At 43.6% G+C, this 18,352-nt stretch overlaps 1 protein-coding gene across 2 annotated transcripts in view; it reads right to left on the bottom strand.

Annotated features, from left to right (window-relative positions):
* Nucleotides 1-853: 853 nt before the first annotated feature.
* The window catches only part of AKAP8L (A-kinase anchoring protein 8 like), a 39,169-nt gene continuing 21,670 nt past the window's right edge, over nt 854-18,352 (bottom strand). For both annotated transcript variants that reach the window (XM_077838704.1, XM_077838705.1), the window contains 8 exons: nt 18,133-18,179; nt 17,489-17,525; nt 15,630-15,738; nt 14,440-14,581; nt 13,845-13,950; nt 12,267-12,397; nt 10,739-10,834; nt 854-1,910 (listed from right to left, as the gene is read on the bottom strand). In XM_077838704.1, coding sequence (XP_077694830.1) covers nt 1,524-1,910; nt 10,739-10,834; nt 12,267-12,397; nt 13,845-13,950; nt 14,440-14,581; nt 15,630-15,738; nt 17,489-17,525; nt 18,133-18,179 — 1,055 coding nt within the window. In that variant the 3' untranslated portion in view covers nt 854-1,523. The remainder of the gene's footprint in view (nt 1,911-10,738; nt 10,835-12,266; nt 12,398-13,844; nt 13,951-14,439; nt 14,582-15,629; nt 15,739-17,488; nt 17,526-18,132; nt 18,180-18,352) is intronic.

Below are 18,352 nucleotides of genomic sequence, written 5' to 3'. Positions count from 1 at the left end.
TACTGGTGTACCTACTTCAGACCACTACAGTAAACATTTTGAAATTTGACCCTGTGCCTTAACATTTACACTAGACCAGCAAACAAGCTGCTTGTCATGTTAACACTGTCTGTGTTGCAAGATCATGATAGAAAATTCTACATAGATGAACACCTATAGTTTAGAAGCTGTGCAGTTCTACTGTATACTGACAACTAGGCTAACTTCCATGTTATGGAGGAATGAATGCAAGTAGGGAGGAAGAAGTCAGGTTTATAAAGAAAACTCATCAGCTACAGCTACCAGCACTCTATATTCTAGGGAAGTTCCACAGATGTTGGAGCCATTAAAGAAGCTCAAGGCAGCTTGTCCCAAAATGATGCCCTGTCATCCAGCAGAGATATGCCCCTCTTTTCTGCACATGCATCCATGATGGAGCATAAGCCAGCAGAGATTTATCTGTACAAAACTGGTTCAGTTTCCTGCAGGGACATGCTTTGAAATATCATGGAAGTGTTAAACTTTTGATTTGTGAGCTTGACGAATATACTCAGAATTAAAAAGTCAGCGACTAACCTATGGCAACTTTAGGAAATATTTGTGAATATTCACAAGGCACAATTCAGCTGGAGATCTCAGAAGGGTTATATTAGCCTTATAGATGAGAAAAAAGAACAAAAAAAAGAGAAGTGACTTTTTCCAAATCAGCAGCAAAGTTGAGTGGAGCTCAGGGCTCAGTGCAGCAGACCACAGCTATTGTGCAGTATTGTTTCAGTTTAGGAGGGCTGCATCTCAAGATCTCCGCCTATTAAGAGTATCACCAGGACACTTACTACTCACCTCCACCTTCAGAAATTAAGGCGCACACAGGGGGTAATCTCAGTGTAGTGCTTTATCTCCACCCACCGAAAACATTCACCTTTAAATGAAAGCATTTTACAAACAATACAATGTCAACACCACTTATTTTTGCTTTGCATTAAAAAGGAAGAGTAAAACATTGGGAAGAGTACTACAGTCACATGGAAATTATGCAGAATTTTACAGCATACACTGCAGAATTTTAAACCCTGGATTTGAGGCTCCTTTTGCTTCCAGGAAGGCTGGCTAAGGGACAACCCACTTTTTTTAAATATATAAAAGTTTTACAGGGAAGATAGTAAGAGATTTAATCTGCCGGATTGTGATTTAGTACGTAGTGCATTAGCACAATTTGTTTTGTACACATGCTCAAAAGAAATTCTCCTATTACAAAGCCATCTAAAAACTTGGACTGCACAAAACCTAGCTACTAAAATGAAGGTTTGGTAAAAAAAAAAATCTATTTCCAAAAACACTTTACAGATAGAGGCGTTCAACTGCCATAACTAGGTAAAAGTTTAGTAGAATGATAACCAAAAACATACTATGAAATTTCACAGATAGTTATGCTTTAAAAACAAAACAAAAAACAAACAAACAAACAAACAAAAAAAACAAAAAAACAAAAACAAAAAAACAACTTAATGTTGGGTCTTAAACAGGTCAGCTTCCCCATCCAGAGTCTACTCCACGGGCTCATCCTCTTCTGCTGCAGTAACTCCTTTGCTTTCTTCCTCACCTCCTTCCAGCAGTTGCTCTTCCTCCTCAGCAGTGAGGGTTTCCTCTGCAACTTGTGAATTCTTCTCCTCTGCATATCCTGCTTCTACTTCTGCCTGTGCCTCTGCCTGAATCTCCTCTTGCTCCCCATGATTCTCAGTTGCTTTTGCTTCTGGGTTCTCCTCTCGGTCTTGGCTTTCCTCATCTTTATTTTCTTCATCTTGGTTTTCTGCGTCAATCTTGTTTTCATCCGCTCCTTCAGCTATTCCCTCCTCTGCATTTCCACTTGTTCCACCCTCTCCTTCCTCATGCTCCTCTTTCTCTTCTGGATCATCTGTGAAGGGATTCTCACCCTGTAAGTCAAGACAGAATTATGTTGAAGCTGTATTTGGACAGGTTCTTGGCAGATGTTAGCTAAGACCTTACTTAATTTCACACAAAGTCCAGGTACATGAGATCCTCCTTCAGGGCATGAATATTTCTGATCATTAGGCTGGGACCAGCACTTGGAAGTTCTCTGTATGTGAAAGTATTTGTACAAAACCAGAGGGTTTAACCCTGGCCAGCTGAAAGTTAGTGACCCTTACAGCAGTGTGTGGTGAAGGCACCCATGGAGGTTTGCTTTGTTACTGAGAGTTAATTTTATATTATGTGGACGTTACTTGTAGCTCCCCTGTTCCTTCTCCCAGCAAAGTCCAATAAACTATTCAAGTGCCACGTTTCTGCAGATATAAGCAGACTGCTTTCAGACCAATGAAGTTATGAGAAAAGTAAAAAGACTTGGTATACTTAGTCTATTGAAAGCAGAGCTGTTTGTAATGTCAGGAACAGGGGATGTTCAGACTCTGGGAGCCCTCCTGATAAAGTTGAGCTGTTGGAGACTTATTCTGTATCAAATGTAAAGTGACACTCTCCCATCCCCTGTTTTAGAAGGTTTTTACCAGACCTCATCTACACTGAGAATTCACACCAGTTACAGACAGCAGTGTGACAGTACTGATACAAACTGGCAAAACTGTTGTAAACCAATGTTTGCACTGGTGCAAATCACCCCCTCTCAAAGCAGGGACATCTGCAGTGGCACACACTGCAGCTTATTGTAGTTTTGCTTGTCCACACTAGGGGTATGTGCAGCTACACCAATGCCTACACTGGGGATTTCAGACAGCCAAAGGCTTAGTCTTGCAACCATTTTCAATTCTGATTTAAGCAACCAACATTCAAGAAGTCTATCCATAGTAAAGATGGATACCAATCTAAAGGTGGGGTTCCAAGCTACCCAATGTTGTGCAGCACCCATGCTAACTGACAGTTTGGAGAAGAACTACTAAAAACCAAGCTGTAACGGAAGACAGGAAGATATAAGACTTGTTAGAATGTCAGTGATAGAGGCGCTTTAAGTACTAACAGAAAGACAAGAGCTCAAACCACGATCACCACAGATCAGCAAAGCTATGGACAAATGCTATCACGCAATGCACTGTCAACCTGTGGAACTTCTTGCCAGAGGGTCTTGTGAAGGCCAATGCTATAAAGGGATTCAAAAGGGAGCTAGATAGATTCATGGAGGATAGGTCCATCAATGGCTATTAGCCAGGATGGGCAGAAATGGTGTCCCTAGCCTCTGTTTGCCAGAAGCTGGGATTGGGTGACAGGAGATGGATCACTTGATGAAACCTGTCTGTTCATTCCCTTTGGCTGTCAGAGGACAGGACACTGGGCTTGATGGACCTTTGGTCTGACCCAGTATGGCCGTTCTTATGTTCTTAAGTGGAAAGCCAGGCTTTCTAACCAGGTGCATACTATTAGTTTCCAGCCCTCATGCTTGGCAAGGTATTAGCCTTCAGAATGGTCACTAAACGCAGAGACAAGTGGTGACTTTTTGGTACTAGCCCTGGACTTCCCATGGACCAACTACTGCCTTGGCATCAACAAGTTTTTGCATATACGTGGATCATAGGCCCCAGCCTAAAAAGGAGAGGGTTACTCACCTTGTGCAGTAACTAAAAGTTCTTTGAGATGCGTGTCCCTGTGGGTGCTCCACGTCAGGTGTTGGTGAGTCCTGGTGCCATTGATCGGAGATTTTCAGTAGCAGTGCCTGGTCAGGACGGACGTGCGCAGTAGCTGTCTCACGGCACTGTTGGTGCCTCATCTAGCGTGCACACAGTCCGACCCCTTCAGTTTCTTTTTTACCGTTGAGTCTTTAATGCAAACTCTGAAGTAGAGGGGAGGAGGGTGGACAGTGGAGCAACTTCTTTGGGTGCTGACCCTGTGGGTGCTCCATTTCAGGTGACTGTAAAGCAGTGCCCTACTGTTGATGGAAGGGCTTCCAAGTTGTATTCATAGTTGACGCTAGCACCGTTAGGCCTAGTATCGCATCTGAGTCTGAGCTTTTCATTATTGCATAGCGATTAATTAACGTGTGCTCAGACGCCCAAGCGGTGGCCCAACATATCTCTGGGATTGGTACTTTATTTAAAAAAGGTGCTGAGGTCCACACTGATCTGTTCAAATGGGCTCTGATCTCCGTCGGGGATTCTCTTTTTTTGTTGTTGACAGCACAGGTGGATGCAATTTGAGATCCATTTTGAAAGTCTTTATTTTGATATTGCAGATCCCTTTGACCTTTCAGCCGTGGAGACAAAAAAGTCTTCAGAATGGTTTCATTCTATCTAGGTAGAATGCTAATGCATGTCTCACATCTAGAGTGTGGAGGATGGTCTCTTGTGTAATCTCATGTGGTTTAGGGTAAGTGAATTGATTGGTTGAGATGAAAGGATGATGAAACCTTGGGGACAAATTTTGGGTGTGATCATAGTGTCACTTTGTCTTTGAAGAATACAGTGTATGGCTGGTGGGCCATGAGAGCCTCTATTTCACAACCTTGTTGCACATAAATAATCGTGACCAGGAATGCAACTTTCATTGAGAGGTGTAGTACAGAACAAGCCCCAAGTGAGTTCGAATGGTGTTTTGGTAAGGCCTCCAAGGACCAGATTTAGATCCCATGCTGGTGTGGAGTTGTATATTTCTGGGTACATTTTCTGTATTCCCGTTAGGAAACGCTTTCTGATCGAGTGTGTGAATACTGAGACACCATCAATCTTATGATGGAAAGCAGTTATGGCTGCTAGATGTACTTTAACCGTACTTGTGGAGAGTCCTGATTGCTTTAGTTCCAATATGTACTCCAAGAACAAATGAAGAGGTGCTGTAAGTGCAGTTATGCATTAGTTTTGGCATCACATGGAGAACCTCTTCCATTTCTGTAAGTAAGCTGCACGAGTGGATGTCTTTCTGCTGTTGAGTAAAACCCAATTAACCTGTTCTGAGCAGGTTAATCCTTTGTGTTGGAGCCATGCCTTCCAGGTCAAGTTTCTTCAGGTTCGGATGGAGGACTTGACCTTCGTCTTGTGAGAGGAGATCCCTTCACAGCAGGAGCGTGTATGGTGTGCAGATCGCCATGCAAATCAGGTATTGGAACCATGTCTGTCTGGGCCACACTGGGGCTATAAGTATGACCTTGGCTTCGCTGGTTTGAATCTTGTGTATTACTCTGGAAATTAAAGGTAATGATGTGAATGTGTATAGGAGAGGTTCGTTCCATCTGATGAGGAAGGCATCCCCTAGGGATTGTGTTCCCAGTCCTGCTCATGAGCAGAACCTTGGGCATTTGTTATTTCATGCTGCTGCGAATAAGTCCATGTGTGGGAACCCCCACATGTGGAATGTATTGTATGATGTTGTCATTCAGTTCCCATTTGTGTTCTTGGGGAAAACTGTCTGCTTAATGTGTCTGCCATCGTGTTCTGCCAATCTGGGAGACATGATGCTGTAATGGTGATGTGTTTATGGAACTGGTCCATAGTTTTATGGCTTCTGTGCCTAGGGAGTGAGATCAAGCTCCCACTACTGGTTTATGCACCGTTGTCCATCATGACTTATTGTTTTGTTCTGGATTTTTGGGAGGAAATGGTTACACGTGTTGTGAATGTGTGTAATTCGAGCAGGCTGATGTGTAAATGTGTCTTCATGGGAGACCCTTGGGTTGTATGCTGGTTTAGGTGGGTGCCCCAGCTGATCAGCGAGGCATCTGTTGTGATCAGCATGGATGGTGGATTCGGCTGGAATGGAATCCCCGCACATACATTTCTTGGATTTGTTCACCACTGTAATGAGTGTTGGACTTTTGGTGTTTGTACAAATCCTAAAACTGTCTGTGCTTTCGTGGTACGTATACCGAGTTCAGACATCCCTGCAGAGCACATGTATAGTCGAGCATGTTTTACTATGAAGGTGATGGCCGCCATATGTCCCAGTAGTTGAAGGCAAGTGTGTGCCGATACCTCTCGGCTATTTGTGACCACTGATACGAGAGTAGTCAGTGCTGCAATTCTAGTAATTGGAAATGATACCTTGGCCTCTGTGACTCCAGATGCGCTCCAATGAAGTCCAATTGTTGTACTGGGTTTAGAGTAGATTTCAGTTAGTTTATTTGCAACCCTAGGGTGTGAAAGAGGGTTATAGTCCTTTGGGTAATATTTACTGTTTCTGTTTGAATAGGTCATTTCAGTAGGCAGTCGTCTAGGTTTGGGAAGATCAATATTCCCTGTCGGCGCAAATGCTACGCAACTACTGCTAGCGTTTTGGTAAAAACTCTCGCAGTTGTTGGAAGTCCGAAAGGTAGCACTCTGTATTGGAAGTAGTCTTTCCCTACTGTGAATTGTAGAAACCTTCTGTGTGCGGGATGGATGAGGATATGAAAATATGCATCTTGTAGGTCGAGGGCTGAGAACCAGTCCCGCTTTTCCATCACTGGGATAACTGAGTTCATGTGACCAGTCTGAATCTGTGGATACAGACAAACTCACTGAATTTTCTGAGATCTAATATGGGTCTCCATCCACCGTTTTTCTTTCGAGTCAGGAAATAGTAGGAATAAAATCCCTTTCCCCTGTATTATTTTGGAACTTGTTCCATGGCACTGAGTTGAGTAGATGCTTTATTTCTTATCATAGTAGGTGCTTGTGAGAAAGGTCCCTGAAGAGGGATGGGGACAGGGAAGGGGGATGGGTAGGTGGAATGGAGATAAAAGGGATGGCATAACCTGTTTGAATGATCTCTAATACCCAGTAGTCTGTGGTGATGGAGGCCCACATATGATAGAATGGTCGTAGCCGATGACCAAAGATCTGGGTTTTTGGTAGCACTGGCGCTAGTTGTTGGGGGAGGTCAGTCAGACTCTTGACCAACATTTCAAAATTGATTCTTGGATGGTGGTGCTTGGGATGCCGCAGACCGAGACTGGGAAGGACAATGTCTTTGCAGCCGACATCTGTGTCTCTGGTTGTCATGTGGCCTTTGTTGTTGTTGCGATGTATGGTCTCTGTTGTGGGAATATGGTTGGCATCTCCTCTGGCTGTTTGGGGGCGTGTAAATGCCGAGGATTCTCAATATCACTCGTGTGTCCTTCAGGGAATGTAGGACTTCATGGCGGAGAACAGCTTGACCCTGATCAAAGGGAAGGTCTTCTATCTTAGTTTGGAGTTCTCGCAGGATACGTGAAGAACGTAGCCACAATGCTCTGCGCATTACTATTGCTATATGTGTGTGCAGCCATGTTCGCGACGTCAAGGGATGTTTGGGGTGCTGTTCTGGCTACGAACTGTCCCTTATTAATGATCGCTTGGAATTGTTTCCTCTTATCCACAGAGATTTCATCGAGGAACTCGTTCAGTTTAACTTAATTATCATGGTTGTATTTTGCTAGCAACGTTGTGTAGTTGGCCATGCAGAATTGCCGAAAAATAGACTTTCCGCCCAAATAGATCTAATCTCTTCCAATCCTTGTTTTGAGGTGTGGATCGGGATTGGAGTGGTTTACCCCTGGCTGGCTGCATCCACCTCTAAGGAGTTGGGTTGTGGGTGTGAAAAAAGAAAGTCCAGGCCTTTATTAGGTAAATAATACTTTGTCTGCAGGTTGGAAGAATAGTGGTTGGTGCTTGCCACACCATTTCCATCAAGGCATCATTTATTAGCAGAGCTATCTTTGCCATAGAAGAGGTGTGTACGATTGTTAAGAGTTGGCATTGGGTCTCAATTACCTCCTCCAGCAGAATATTCTGCCGGTGTGCCATTCGCCTGAACAATTCTTGAAAGTGTTTGAAGTCACCTGCAGCAGTGGAAGGTGGAGGCATCACTGATCGTCCGGAGAGGACGATGAATTGTGAGCAAGTGAGGTATCTTGTTATGTGGATTCCCCTTTATTGTCTCCAGTCTCCTCTGGTGCCTCTGAAGGCTCTGGTAATGATGCTGTTGTTGAGTGTACATGTCTCCTCTGAGGAGTTGGAGGTTTGGAGAAATGAGACTTGTAGGCTCCCCATGGATCCCATTGTGGCCATTGTATAGGGAATGGCATGGGAGGGCACATCCAGGGATTGGTGAGCCAAGGATGCACGTCCCTGGTAAGCTGCTCTCTGGTTCTTGTGTGGGACATTGGTATCTGGTGCCTGATGGGGAGGAGTGGCCTGATGAGAAGACTTCCTCCTCAAGTTCCTCCTCATCTTCGCTGGAAAATGGTGAAGCAGTAAGGGAATCTGGTTGGTCCGGTGCTGTTGGTGCCAAACAGAGGCGATCTGGGAGTAGAGATTACTTCCATGTCCACCTTATGTGTAAGAGGACACAGTGCCATTGTTTAGGGCGCTGTATCTTTCTGTGCCAACACTTTAGAAAGTAGCTTGGTTGGTACAGATGGTTTCGGTGTGGCCTTAGTCAGTGCTGGTGGTGTCCTCCCTGATATCTCTGTGAACAGTCGGTGCCGGCATCACAGTGGCAAAGGCTGTGGCACAGTGTCCTTTGTAGGAGTAGTCGGTGCTGTGGAGGAGGAGGCTATTTTGTACCTACCACTTGACTGCTTTCCCCTGCCGGCAGAGGTCCCGTACAGGGGAGGTGTCCGGTGCAGGCAGAGTGGGCACCTCTGATGAGGTTGGCACTGAGGGTAGAAATCTCACTGGAAACCATTGCTTTTTTAACAATTCTCTGCTTGGAGAGGACGTGGCCCTTTCCCTTGATTTCTTAGAGGAATTGGCACTTGCTCTGTCCACCGAGGACGTACCTGGAGAGTCCCTTGTTGAGGGTTGTCCGGGATCTGAGGTGGACATTAGGGATTTCTCCATTAAGATGAGTTTAAGTCGGAGATACCGGTCTCTCCTTGCTCAAGCTTTGAGGTTGCTGCAGTAAGCACACTTTTGTGGTATGTGCAACTCACCTAAACAGCGGATGCATTGCGAGTGCCCATCTGAAATAGGCACTGTGTCCTTGCATGAAGTACATCTCTATGAACTTGAGGATCCAGGCATATTTTTGACATCCCTCTTAGAAGTAACTTAGGATGGGAAAAACGGGAGGGAATTTTTTTTTTTTTGAGGAATGAGCTGTCAAACAGGAGTAACTGAAACTTAACTAACACTAATTTAACTGACTAATTACTACTAACTGAGTTTTAACTAAATAATCTAACATCTTTTCTAGGATTTCTTTGATGCTGCTGGAGAGCTCCGTCTCTGGCTGAGGATGGTTGAGAAGGAACTGTAGGGGTCGGGCTCTGTGCGTCCTAGATGTGCATGCATGTCCCAACCAGGCACTGCTACCAATCAATGGCGCTGGAATGCACTGACACCTGAAGTGGAGCACCCACAGGGACAGCACTCGAAGAAGAAGGTTAAGTTGTTTATCTTAATAATACTCAATATCACTCTTCTGAAAGAGAGAGCAGGCCTGCTGCTGGTAAGCACTGCTTCTTACTTCAACCCCCCCACCCCTGTCTTAACTCACAAAGGTAGTCTGAACTATGGGAGAGGGTATGCATCAAACATCTAGCTTGAACTTGAGCTTCTTACCCACAAATCCATTTCAATACTAGCCAATTGCTTACAGCACCAAGGGAAGTCAAATGAGGAGCTCTGGAAAGTATATACTATCTTGAGAACTCAAACTGACACCAATACCAACAGTAATAGGCTAACAATGCTAGTGACCCTGACTATAAAACTGCGTAAATTCTATTCCATTAAACTGAAAATGGACACTATTCTCATCCCTTGAAGACCTGGACTTCGCAGATGATGCTGCTCTCCTATCACATACCCATCATCATATACAAGAAAAAACGACTCAACGCATTCAGCCAGCTAATTGGACTGAAAATCAACTGCAATAAGACAGATATCATGACCTTTAATATTGCCTCACCATCACCAGTATGAATAGAGGATTATGTTCTCACCAATATAGAAACATTCACATACTTGGACAGCACCATCAGCCAGGACATCTGGAACAAAATCAATAAAGCCAGGAACACCTTCAGGAGCTTAAATACACTCTGGAAATCATCAAAATACAACACCAAAACCAAACTCAAAATTTATCAGAGCTGTGTACTTTCAACACTACTTTATAGTGCAGAATGTTGGGGAATGAGAAAGTATGACATGCCCAAACGGTCTTCATTCCATACGACCTGCCTCAGAAAAATCCTCTGCATCTTTTGGCCCAGAACAATCTCCAACCAAGATCTATTAACACAGTACAGCCAAGAAGATCTGAGCACCATCACTGCCAGGAGGCGTTGGAGATAGATCGGCCATGTGCTTTGGATGGAAACTGATTCTATTACCAGAGTAGCAATAAGATGGACACCTGAAGCAGGCGAAAACCAGGCTGCCCAAAAACAACATGGCAAAGAGCTGTGGAAGCCGACCTGAAAAACCTGGGGCACAGCTGGGAAACCATTGAAAGACTTTCCAGAAACAGACAGGAGTGGAGGAGCTTCGTCACTGCCCTAAACGTATAGGCGTAATAGGAACATGATGATGATGAAACTGAAAATCTTAAAAGGAAGAGCCTACCCCTGTTCATTCAGGAATTACGAGCAACATTAAAGGTGGGAGACCACAGAGATGAGGAAGCTAGTCATGCGTACTATGAAAGTCCTTGAGCTCCACTCAGCCAACCCTTAGGGATCTGACGCTGTATTGGGACAGTACTTTGGAACTTCAGCCTGAGAATTAGCTAGCAAGAAATGTAGTCAGCAAAAAGCAGCTAGTAAGAAAATTCAGCAGTGCAGAAGCTGTGTGGCTCTCTGCTCAATCCAACTCAAAGCTGCTTTGCAGGTATTTACCTTCAAATACCGCTCCAATTTCTTGCTGATTAGTTTGTTATTGAGAATACTTCTCGCAACTACTAAAGATGATTTCTTGGACTGCTCCATCATGGCCTAAAAGGAACAGGAATATTTAAAGAAACCAGAGTTAAGTTTTGAACTGAGTCATGTAACACTTCAGTAGTTGCTTCTAGCCCAGCGGTTCTCAAACTGGGGTCTGCGAGGGTACTCCAGGGGTCCGCGAGTTATGTCCAGGGCCACTGGCCCCGCTGATCAACTCCTCTCACTCCCTCCCAGTGCCTCCTGCACATCACGGACCAGCTGCTCAGCTGTGTGCAGGAGGTGCTGGGAGGGAGGGGGAGGAGCAGGGACGGGGTGTGCTCAGGGGAGGGAGCAGAAAGAGGTGGGGTGGGGGTTGAGCACCTCCAGGGAAAATTAGAAGCTGGCTTGTGGGGGGGGGTGTCTCCGCAAAATATTTTAAAATCAAAATGGGGGTCCTCGGGCTGCTAAAGTTTGAGAACCGCTGTTCTAGCCACATGTTTATCAGTTATTGCAGACATGCTGAATGACTCTAGATGTGTTTGACACAATCAAGTTTCATATCTGCCACCGTCTACCACTCCACCAAATTTAGTTTTCAGCAGGCTCCAGAATTTGTATTGACAATGCACTGCTTTAGAGGTAATGGGCATGTGTGACTTTACATCCCATCTTTCCCTGGATGCCAAGTTTGGCTTTTTTGGCCTTGGGGAGGAAATCTCATCTTTCAATCCTCTTGTGGGCAGGGGTAGATGTAACATGAGCATTCTGACAAAAAACGTATGTAGTGGAGGGATACCGAGCACCTGAACAAGTCTGCTGCTGCCAGTGGCTTCCAAGGCACTCAGCTACCCCATTGCACCCTCAGTATCTGGCACTGCGTTAACTGGTAGCCATTTCATTGCTAATGTGCTTTAGTGCTAATATTTAAATAGTCATTGGGCTTCAGAATCAACACCTTCTTTAGACGTATGGGATAATTCAGAGACATCTGCTCAGATTATCTGTTTACAGATTTAGGAAGGCCATTTATACATGTGAGGTTCTCTTTAAAACCAGAAGAATCAGAACATCAGAGGATCGATTCTACAGCCAATGGGTCGTAGAAGATATGGGATATGGGATCCTGCTAGCACTGTTCCTCACAATATGAAGAGATTACTTTTCTGCTGACTTCTTACAAGAGTGAAGATCAGTGTTCTACAATAATAGACGACCACATTCCAGTATCACAACTCTGAGCTGTTACCATATAGAGACCACCACTGCAGAAAGTTTTAATAAGGCTAGTCCTGGTTTTAGGTTTCATTTTCCCCATATAGCTCATAGGCTGTATGAATGCAATCATACCCAGTTTTTAGCATTCATCAGCTTGTTTTATTAATTAAAACAAAACCCTGCAACCTGGATTTACCATGCAGGGATAAGCTGATCTCCATATCTGCCCAGCCAGCTGTAGTTGTACATTGCCATATACACACACACTTTAAACCAGCTGCATGCTTACTCTGCGGTTGTGGTTGTGGTCAAGGGACTTCAGGTGCTTCTGGATAATGCCATACTGCATTGGAATGAAGAGGTCACATGCAGCACAGTGAGCAGCCTCCACCTTTTTAATGAAGTGTTCCATGCCAATATCTGAGGAGAGACAAGAGCTTTGTTCATCTACCTTGAGCTGTGGTGGCCACACCACACCTCAGGGAGTTTTGCAGCTTGTTCTAGGAGTTCATTTATCTTTAATATACTCATGCACCCCTGGTTGTTTCCTACAATGTGATGCTCAGTCTTGACCAATAAGGGTAAGGGGGAGCATTGCATAGCCATAGTCTAACAGACCTGAGGCCCAGAGTATGGCTGTACACCTCGAAGTAGAATGCTGCTGGTCACTGCTGCATCAGTGCATTGACTATAGCATGCAAAATGTTTCCAACTAGTTGATCACCAAGCTAGCTTGTAGTAGGACACAATTGTGTCCTACATCAGTGGTTCTCAACCAGGGGTACGTGTAGCCCTAGGGGAGCGCAGAGGTCTTCCAGGAGGTATGTCAACTCATCTAGATATTTGCCTAGTTTTATAAAAAGTGCTAGCAAAGTCAATACATACAATGACTTGTTTGTATTGCTCTATACACTGACATGTAAGTGATTTATTTTATGATATGGTAAAGATGAGAAAGGAAGCAATTTTTCAGCAACTGTCCTGTGATACATTTTTTTAAGGTCTCATTTTGTAAGCAAGTAGTTTTTAAAAATGAGGTGAAACTTGGGAGTAAGACAGACAAATCAGACTCCTAAAGGGGCACAGTAGTCTGGAAAGGTTGAGTGCCACTGTACTACATTACTTGCTGTTTACACACCTCAGTGCCATCTCTCTCCTAGAAAGAGGAGATTACTTTCTATATTGTACTCTAACATATGAGAAATAAGGCTCCTGTATATTAATCTGCTGATTATTCTTGTGTGAAATTAGAGCTCTCCAAAATAACAAATTACAATAGCGTGCAAGGTAAATATTAAAGCATAAATAGGGGAAAAGACTTCATCTTGCAAAAAGTAGTAGGGATGAAGAATCACCAGCTACAGACACGTGTTCCTGATCAATATTTCAGTTTTCCAGGAGCAGCTTTTAAAAGCTTGGTTCCACTCGAAGTTTACTATGCAACAAAAGGTGCCTCAGACGCTCTGTGTCTGCATAGGATCAGATGATTTAAGTAACAAGAATACTTTACTCCTGTTGGCACTGTAGAGCAACTCCTATTTCTTCCCGTTTATCAGTCTTGTTTGCCATGTTACAGTTTACATGGCACTGGTGGGACTGACTGGCAACAGCAATTAGGTTGTACAATAACCTGGTTTGCTAAACCTTTACTGGTAACAAAAACAAGGAAAGAATCTAGTTTGAGTCTCAGATCTCAGGATAGCTTTAACCATGCTTTACTTGTGAACTGTGCACATTTTAAAAATTCAGCATAACACAAACAAAGAACCTCACAATGGCTTTTGTTTTTCCCATTTTCTGAGGGAAGTTGCACATTAAGGTAGCCTCACAAAAAAACCCATGAAGATGCAGGGAGACTTGCTCTTACCTTGGGTAAGATCTTGGTCTTTATAGATCTGTTGGATAACTGCATTAATATCTTCAATTGCTTTACGGCGTTCTTCGGTTTTCTTTGTTTTGTTAGCAACGTAATCCTGTATTGTACAAAAATATTTTATATTAAACTTCAGCTGTACATCTGACCATTAAATGTGAATTCAAAAATGCAAAGCACAACATGTATTGTACTTACTCTACACTGCAGTTGTGCCTTTCATCAGAGCATTTCAAGACATTACAGCCCCTTAGCCCTGCTCTAACTGTTCTCCTGAAGGTAGTCAAGGACTGTCTGCGCTTTACAGATGGTAAAGTGCAGAGGGTAAGTAACATTCAAAGTCACAGGGCAGTTGACATAGAGTTGGGAATAAGAACTCAGATCTTGATGTCCAGTCCTGTACTCTAATCACACCCGTAGTAGTAGTTTCACATCTAAGTTTTCATAGCTTGACTATTTGAACTATCCATTCACATCCAATTATCAAAGTTCTTTTGTTTGTATTTTTTTGTTAGGTCTCCGACAACCAACATGAAATAGAGGTGCACTGTATAGCCTGAAGTAATGGGAAACTTAACCAAAGATTCACCTGGAGGAAGTCAGCTGTCTGCTGAGGCAGTTTTGTTCCAACAAATTTGAAGTGCTCCTTGTGGAATTTGCTTTCCAGATGAGCATTCATCTCATCCTCATAGAAGGTCCGATATTTGCACAGCGAACAAACAAACTGAATCCTACCAAGAGAAAGTTAGAACCAAGTGAGAGATCAAACCCCAAGCCCAAGGGTTCCACTCCAGACTCCCCATCAGCTTGAAAATACTAGTTATTTCCCTACTAATACTTAGGGGTACAATTAAAAAAAGAGCACAGCTCATTCAAGAGGACAAGTCTTATACCTGGTTTGAATGGTCACATCCCTCCTACAGGTTTTAATACAGACTTTAAGGCCAGAAGGGCCCATTAGCAGTAATTAATCTGACATCTTGTATAACCAAGGGCAGAGAATTGCAGTAATTCCTACATCAAGCCAAATAATTTATGGGACAGCTAGAGAGGATTTTAAGAAGGATGTCTGTCTTGATTTAAAGATTTTGTTCATAATGTAGAATCCACCACAATTTGTAAGTTGCTCCAATGGTTAATCATGTTCACTGTTAAAGTTGTGCAACTTACTTCATGTGAACTTCTCAAGTTTCAGCTTCCAGCCACTGGATCTCATTATGCCTTGGTCTATTAGATTAAAGAGCTCTACAGTCAGAGAGTTCCCTGCATAGGTAACTAAGGGCTTAGATAGGACTCTCACAGGTCACTTATTTAGTTTATCAAAGATAAGGCTAAGCCTCACTGTAAGGTAGGTTTCCAGTCTGTGAATTATTCTTGTGACACTTCTCTGAACCCTCCCCAAATTTTCCAATTTTTTAAAAAAAGAAGTGGACACCAGAACTGGACACAATATTCCAACAGCGTTCTCAGCAGCATAATTCACAGAGGGGGAGGTATTGATTAGAGTTTGCCATTTTATAGTTAGCTAACAGTCGTCTGTACTTTTGTAATGCTTTTGCCTTACCAGCTCCCTATGAGGTGTTAAGTCAATTTTACAGATGATGGAGAGATGGGTACAGAGAAGGTCAGGTAACTAACCCTCATTTTACAAACTAGTCAGGTAGAGCCAGGGACAAAAGCCAGAACCCAGATGCCGAGGCCCATGTTCTAAACATTAGGCAATCCTCCCAGAGCTCTCAGACAGGATGTATACTGTGTCACTGGAAGAGGAAGATGTACCTTTCTACCATGCGATCCCGATGCCTCTTTTTCTGCCTCTCTTGAGTTTTCTTGCCTGCCTGCAATTTGCGCTTGATTTGACTGATCTCTTCTTGAATTGTTAAAGCACCTAGATGTATAAAGCAGGTTGTGTTTCAGGGCACTATGTGTGGACACCAACTGATTAAGAGGTTTCACCTAGACGAGTCTAGTAGCCAACTTGACTGACCCATATAGCTCAGAGATGACAAAGTTATAGCTGAGTGTTGGAAAGAGCTGCTCCCTTAACAATTCCTGCTGTTGCCCAATTAAAGGAGCATTGCTAGTCTATTAACAGATGTCCCATCACTCTCTGGCCCAGACTTCAGAAAGGCTGAGCTTGGGCACGAGGGTGAGAGAATACCTCTTCTGATACAGTTTCCTAACCCATCATTTCTGATGGTGATATAATGCCCCGGTTTTACTGGGAAAAGAAGGCCCATTTTAGATTAGATGTTAATCTGACAGTTTTAAGAGGCAACCACTCTCACCCCTTTGGCTTCTGTGCACAGGACACACACGAGATGAAGGTTGACAGTGAAATAAGAACTGAATGCCTCCTATTAAAAAATCCCAATTTTTTCAAAACAGGGAAGTAACTTCCACTGTTATACTGGAATGGTACCTGAGTACCCCTTTCGTTTCCCAGCCAAGGCTTCTCATATGGTTTTATACTGCTGCCATCACATTCCACTGATAGCAATGGCAAGTTAGATACTGTGCTATCAGGTTTCTATTTAGACAGGTTCTTCCTCTGGTGAGAGGTCACCATGCTTCTCTAAGCAACCCTCTCCCCAGCTGCCACAACAGTGCTAGCACATCAAACTATCACATGGACTCTACTCTAACCAACTAAAACAACGAGAAGTCCTTGTGGCACCTTAGAGACTAACAAATTTATTTGGGCATAAGCTTTCGTGGGCTATAACCCACTTCATCAGATGCATGGAGTGGAAAATACAGAAGGGAGGTATAAAAATACAAAGCACATGAAAGATGGGAGTTGCCTTACCGAGTGTGTGTGTGTGTGTGTGTGTGTGGGGGGGGGGGGGGGGTCCAGTGCTAACAAGGCCAATTCATTTAGGGTGGATGTGGCCTATTTCCAACAGTTGACAAGAAGGGGTGAATATCAGAGGGAAAATTACTTTTGTAGTGCTAATGAGGCCAATTCAATCATGGTAGATATGTCAGCATCCACCCTAACTGATTTGGCCTCGTTAGTACTGATCCCTCACTCGGTAAGGCAACTCCCATCTTTTCACGTTCATATACCTGCCTGCTGTATTTTCCACTCCATGCATCTGATGAAGTGGGTTATAGCCTACAAAAGCTTATGCCAAAATAAATTTATTATACATCAGAAATCTCATATGAGACCTATAACACTGGCTAGGAGCCAGGCAGTCACCAGATGCTGTGCTGGATTTCCCTATGTTTCCTAAAGCACCTCAGTCATGACCAGTAACATACCCTATTATTCTAGGCCTAGCAGGGTGCCAACAGACAGATATCCACTAGGGATTACGTACTGGGTACAGAAACCAGTGCAAGCTCTAGAGTGATGATCTGAGTTAAAGCTCTAGTCTCTCATCGTAATTCACCACCTTTAGGCTTCAGTACAAGCTACAGCTCAGGGAACAAATGGTGCAACGCAGTGCCTGAACCAAGTCAGTCAACAGACTATTACTTGGAGCTATTTCCTCCACAGCAGAGTCCTTCATTGGCAGAAGGTTTATGATGTACAGAGATGTAAGGTCTAAAGAGCCTTAGCACATCCCTTGGTGATGAAGTTCTTGGCTCATTTCCCAAGAATGCTTTTACAGAAGTACACTCAGACTCACCTTTCTCAGAATCTTTTCCTTCTTCATCTTCACCCTCCTAAAATACAATTTCAAGAGGTTATTAGCAATCCCTAGCTATAACTTTTGTTTGTCTTACACACAAAGTGAGTGCATACTAGTTTTACATCTCTTAACCATCCTGCTCCCCAAAGAGACTCCCTCCTGACTTCAGATAGCAGTTCCCTGTCCAAGGAACACATTTAGCCTGCGATTTGGTAACAGTACTACACACTGTTGATTTCTAGGTTTCCTCCCCCTATTCCCAGTCATTTTCATAAATTCTTTAGTCACACATATTCAGCTCTTTGAAGCAGGGCCTGCCTTGCTATGCACCTGTGCAGTGCTCCAATCAATCTCTATTGGGGCCTGCAGGCATTACTGCAATACAAAATAAGTAATCTAGGGAGGATTTGCAACCTTCAAGGTTTCTTCTATGAGGATCCAATCCCCCTCCTCCCCACCAATCCCAGCTCTCTACCACTGAAAGGTAAGAAGCGGTTCCCACTCACACTGCAGGAAGATTCATTTGGTTTTAATGCTGCCACCATAACATTCTGCCCTCCACACTAGTTACGTGGCCACTCATCCACTTCCCTCAAGCACTATGGTCTTTACTGTGAATTACAAGTGTTAGTTTCACTTACAGCTTTAGAGCCCTCCTTCTCTGCTGCTTCTCCTTCAGTCCCTTCCTCTGAAAAGCACATCACAAATGGTCACCATACAAAAAGTAACAGTTGGGTAGCTCAGCAAAGAATGGTATTAACAACTTTACCACCAAATTAAAGATTCAAGAGAAATTGAAATGTCAGAGCCAATTACTACCTGAAACAAAGGCACTCTGATAACTTCACATGACTAAGAACT

This window comes from Eretmochelys imbricata, chromosome 20 (genome assembly GCF_965152235.1).
Source record: "Eretmochelys imbricata isolate rEreImb1 chromosome 20, rEreImb1.hap1, whole genome shotgun sequence".
NCBI lineage: Eukaryota > Metazoa > Chordata > Testudines > Cheloniidae > Eretmochelys > Eretmochelys imbricata.
This window is presented reverse-complemented; position numbering and strand designations above follow the sequence as displayed.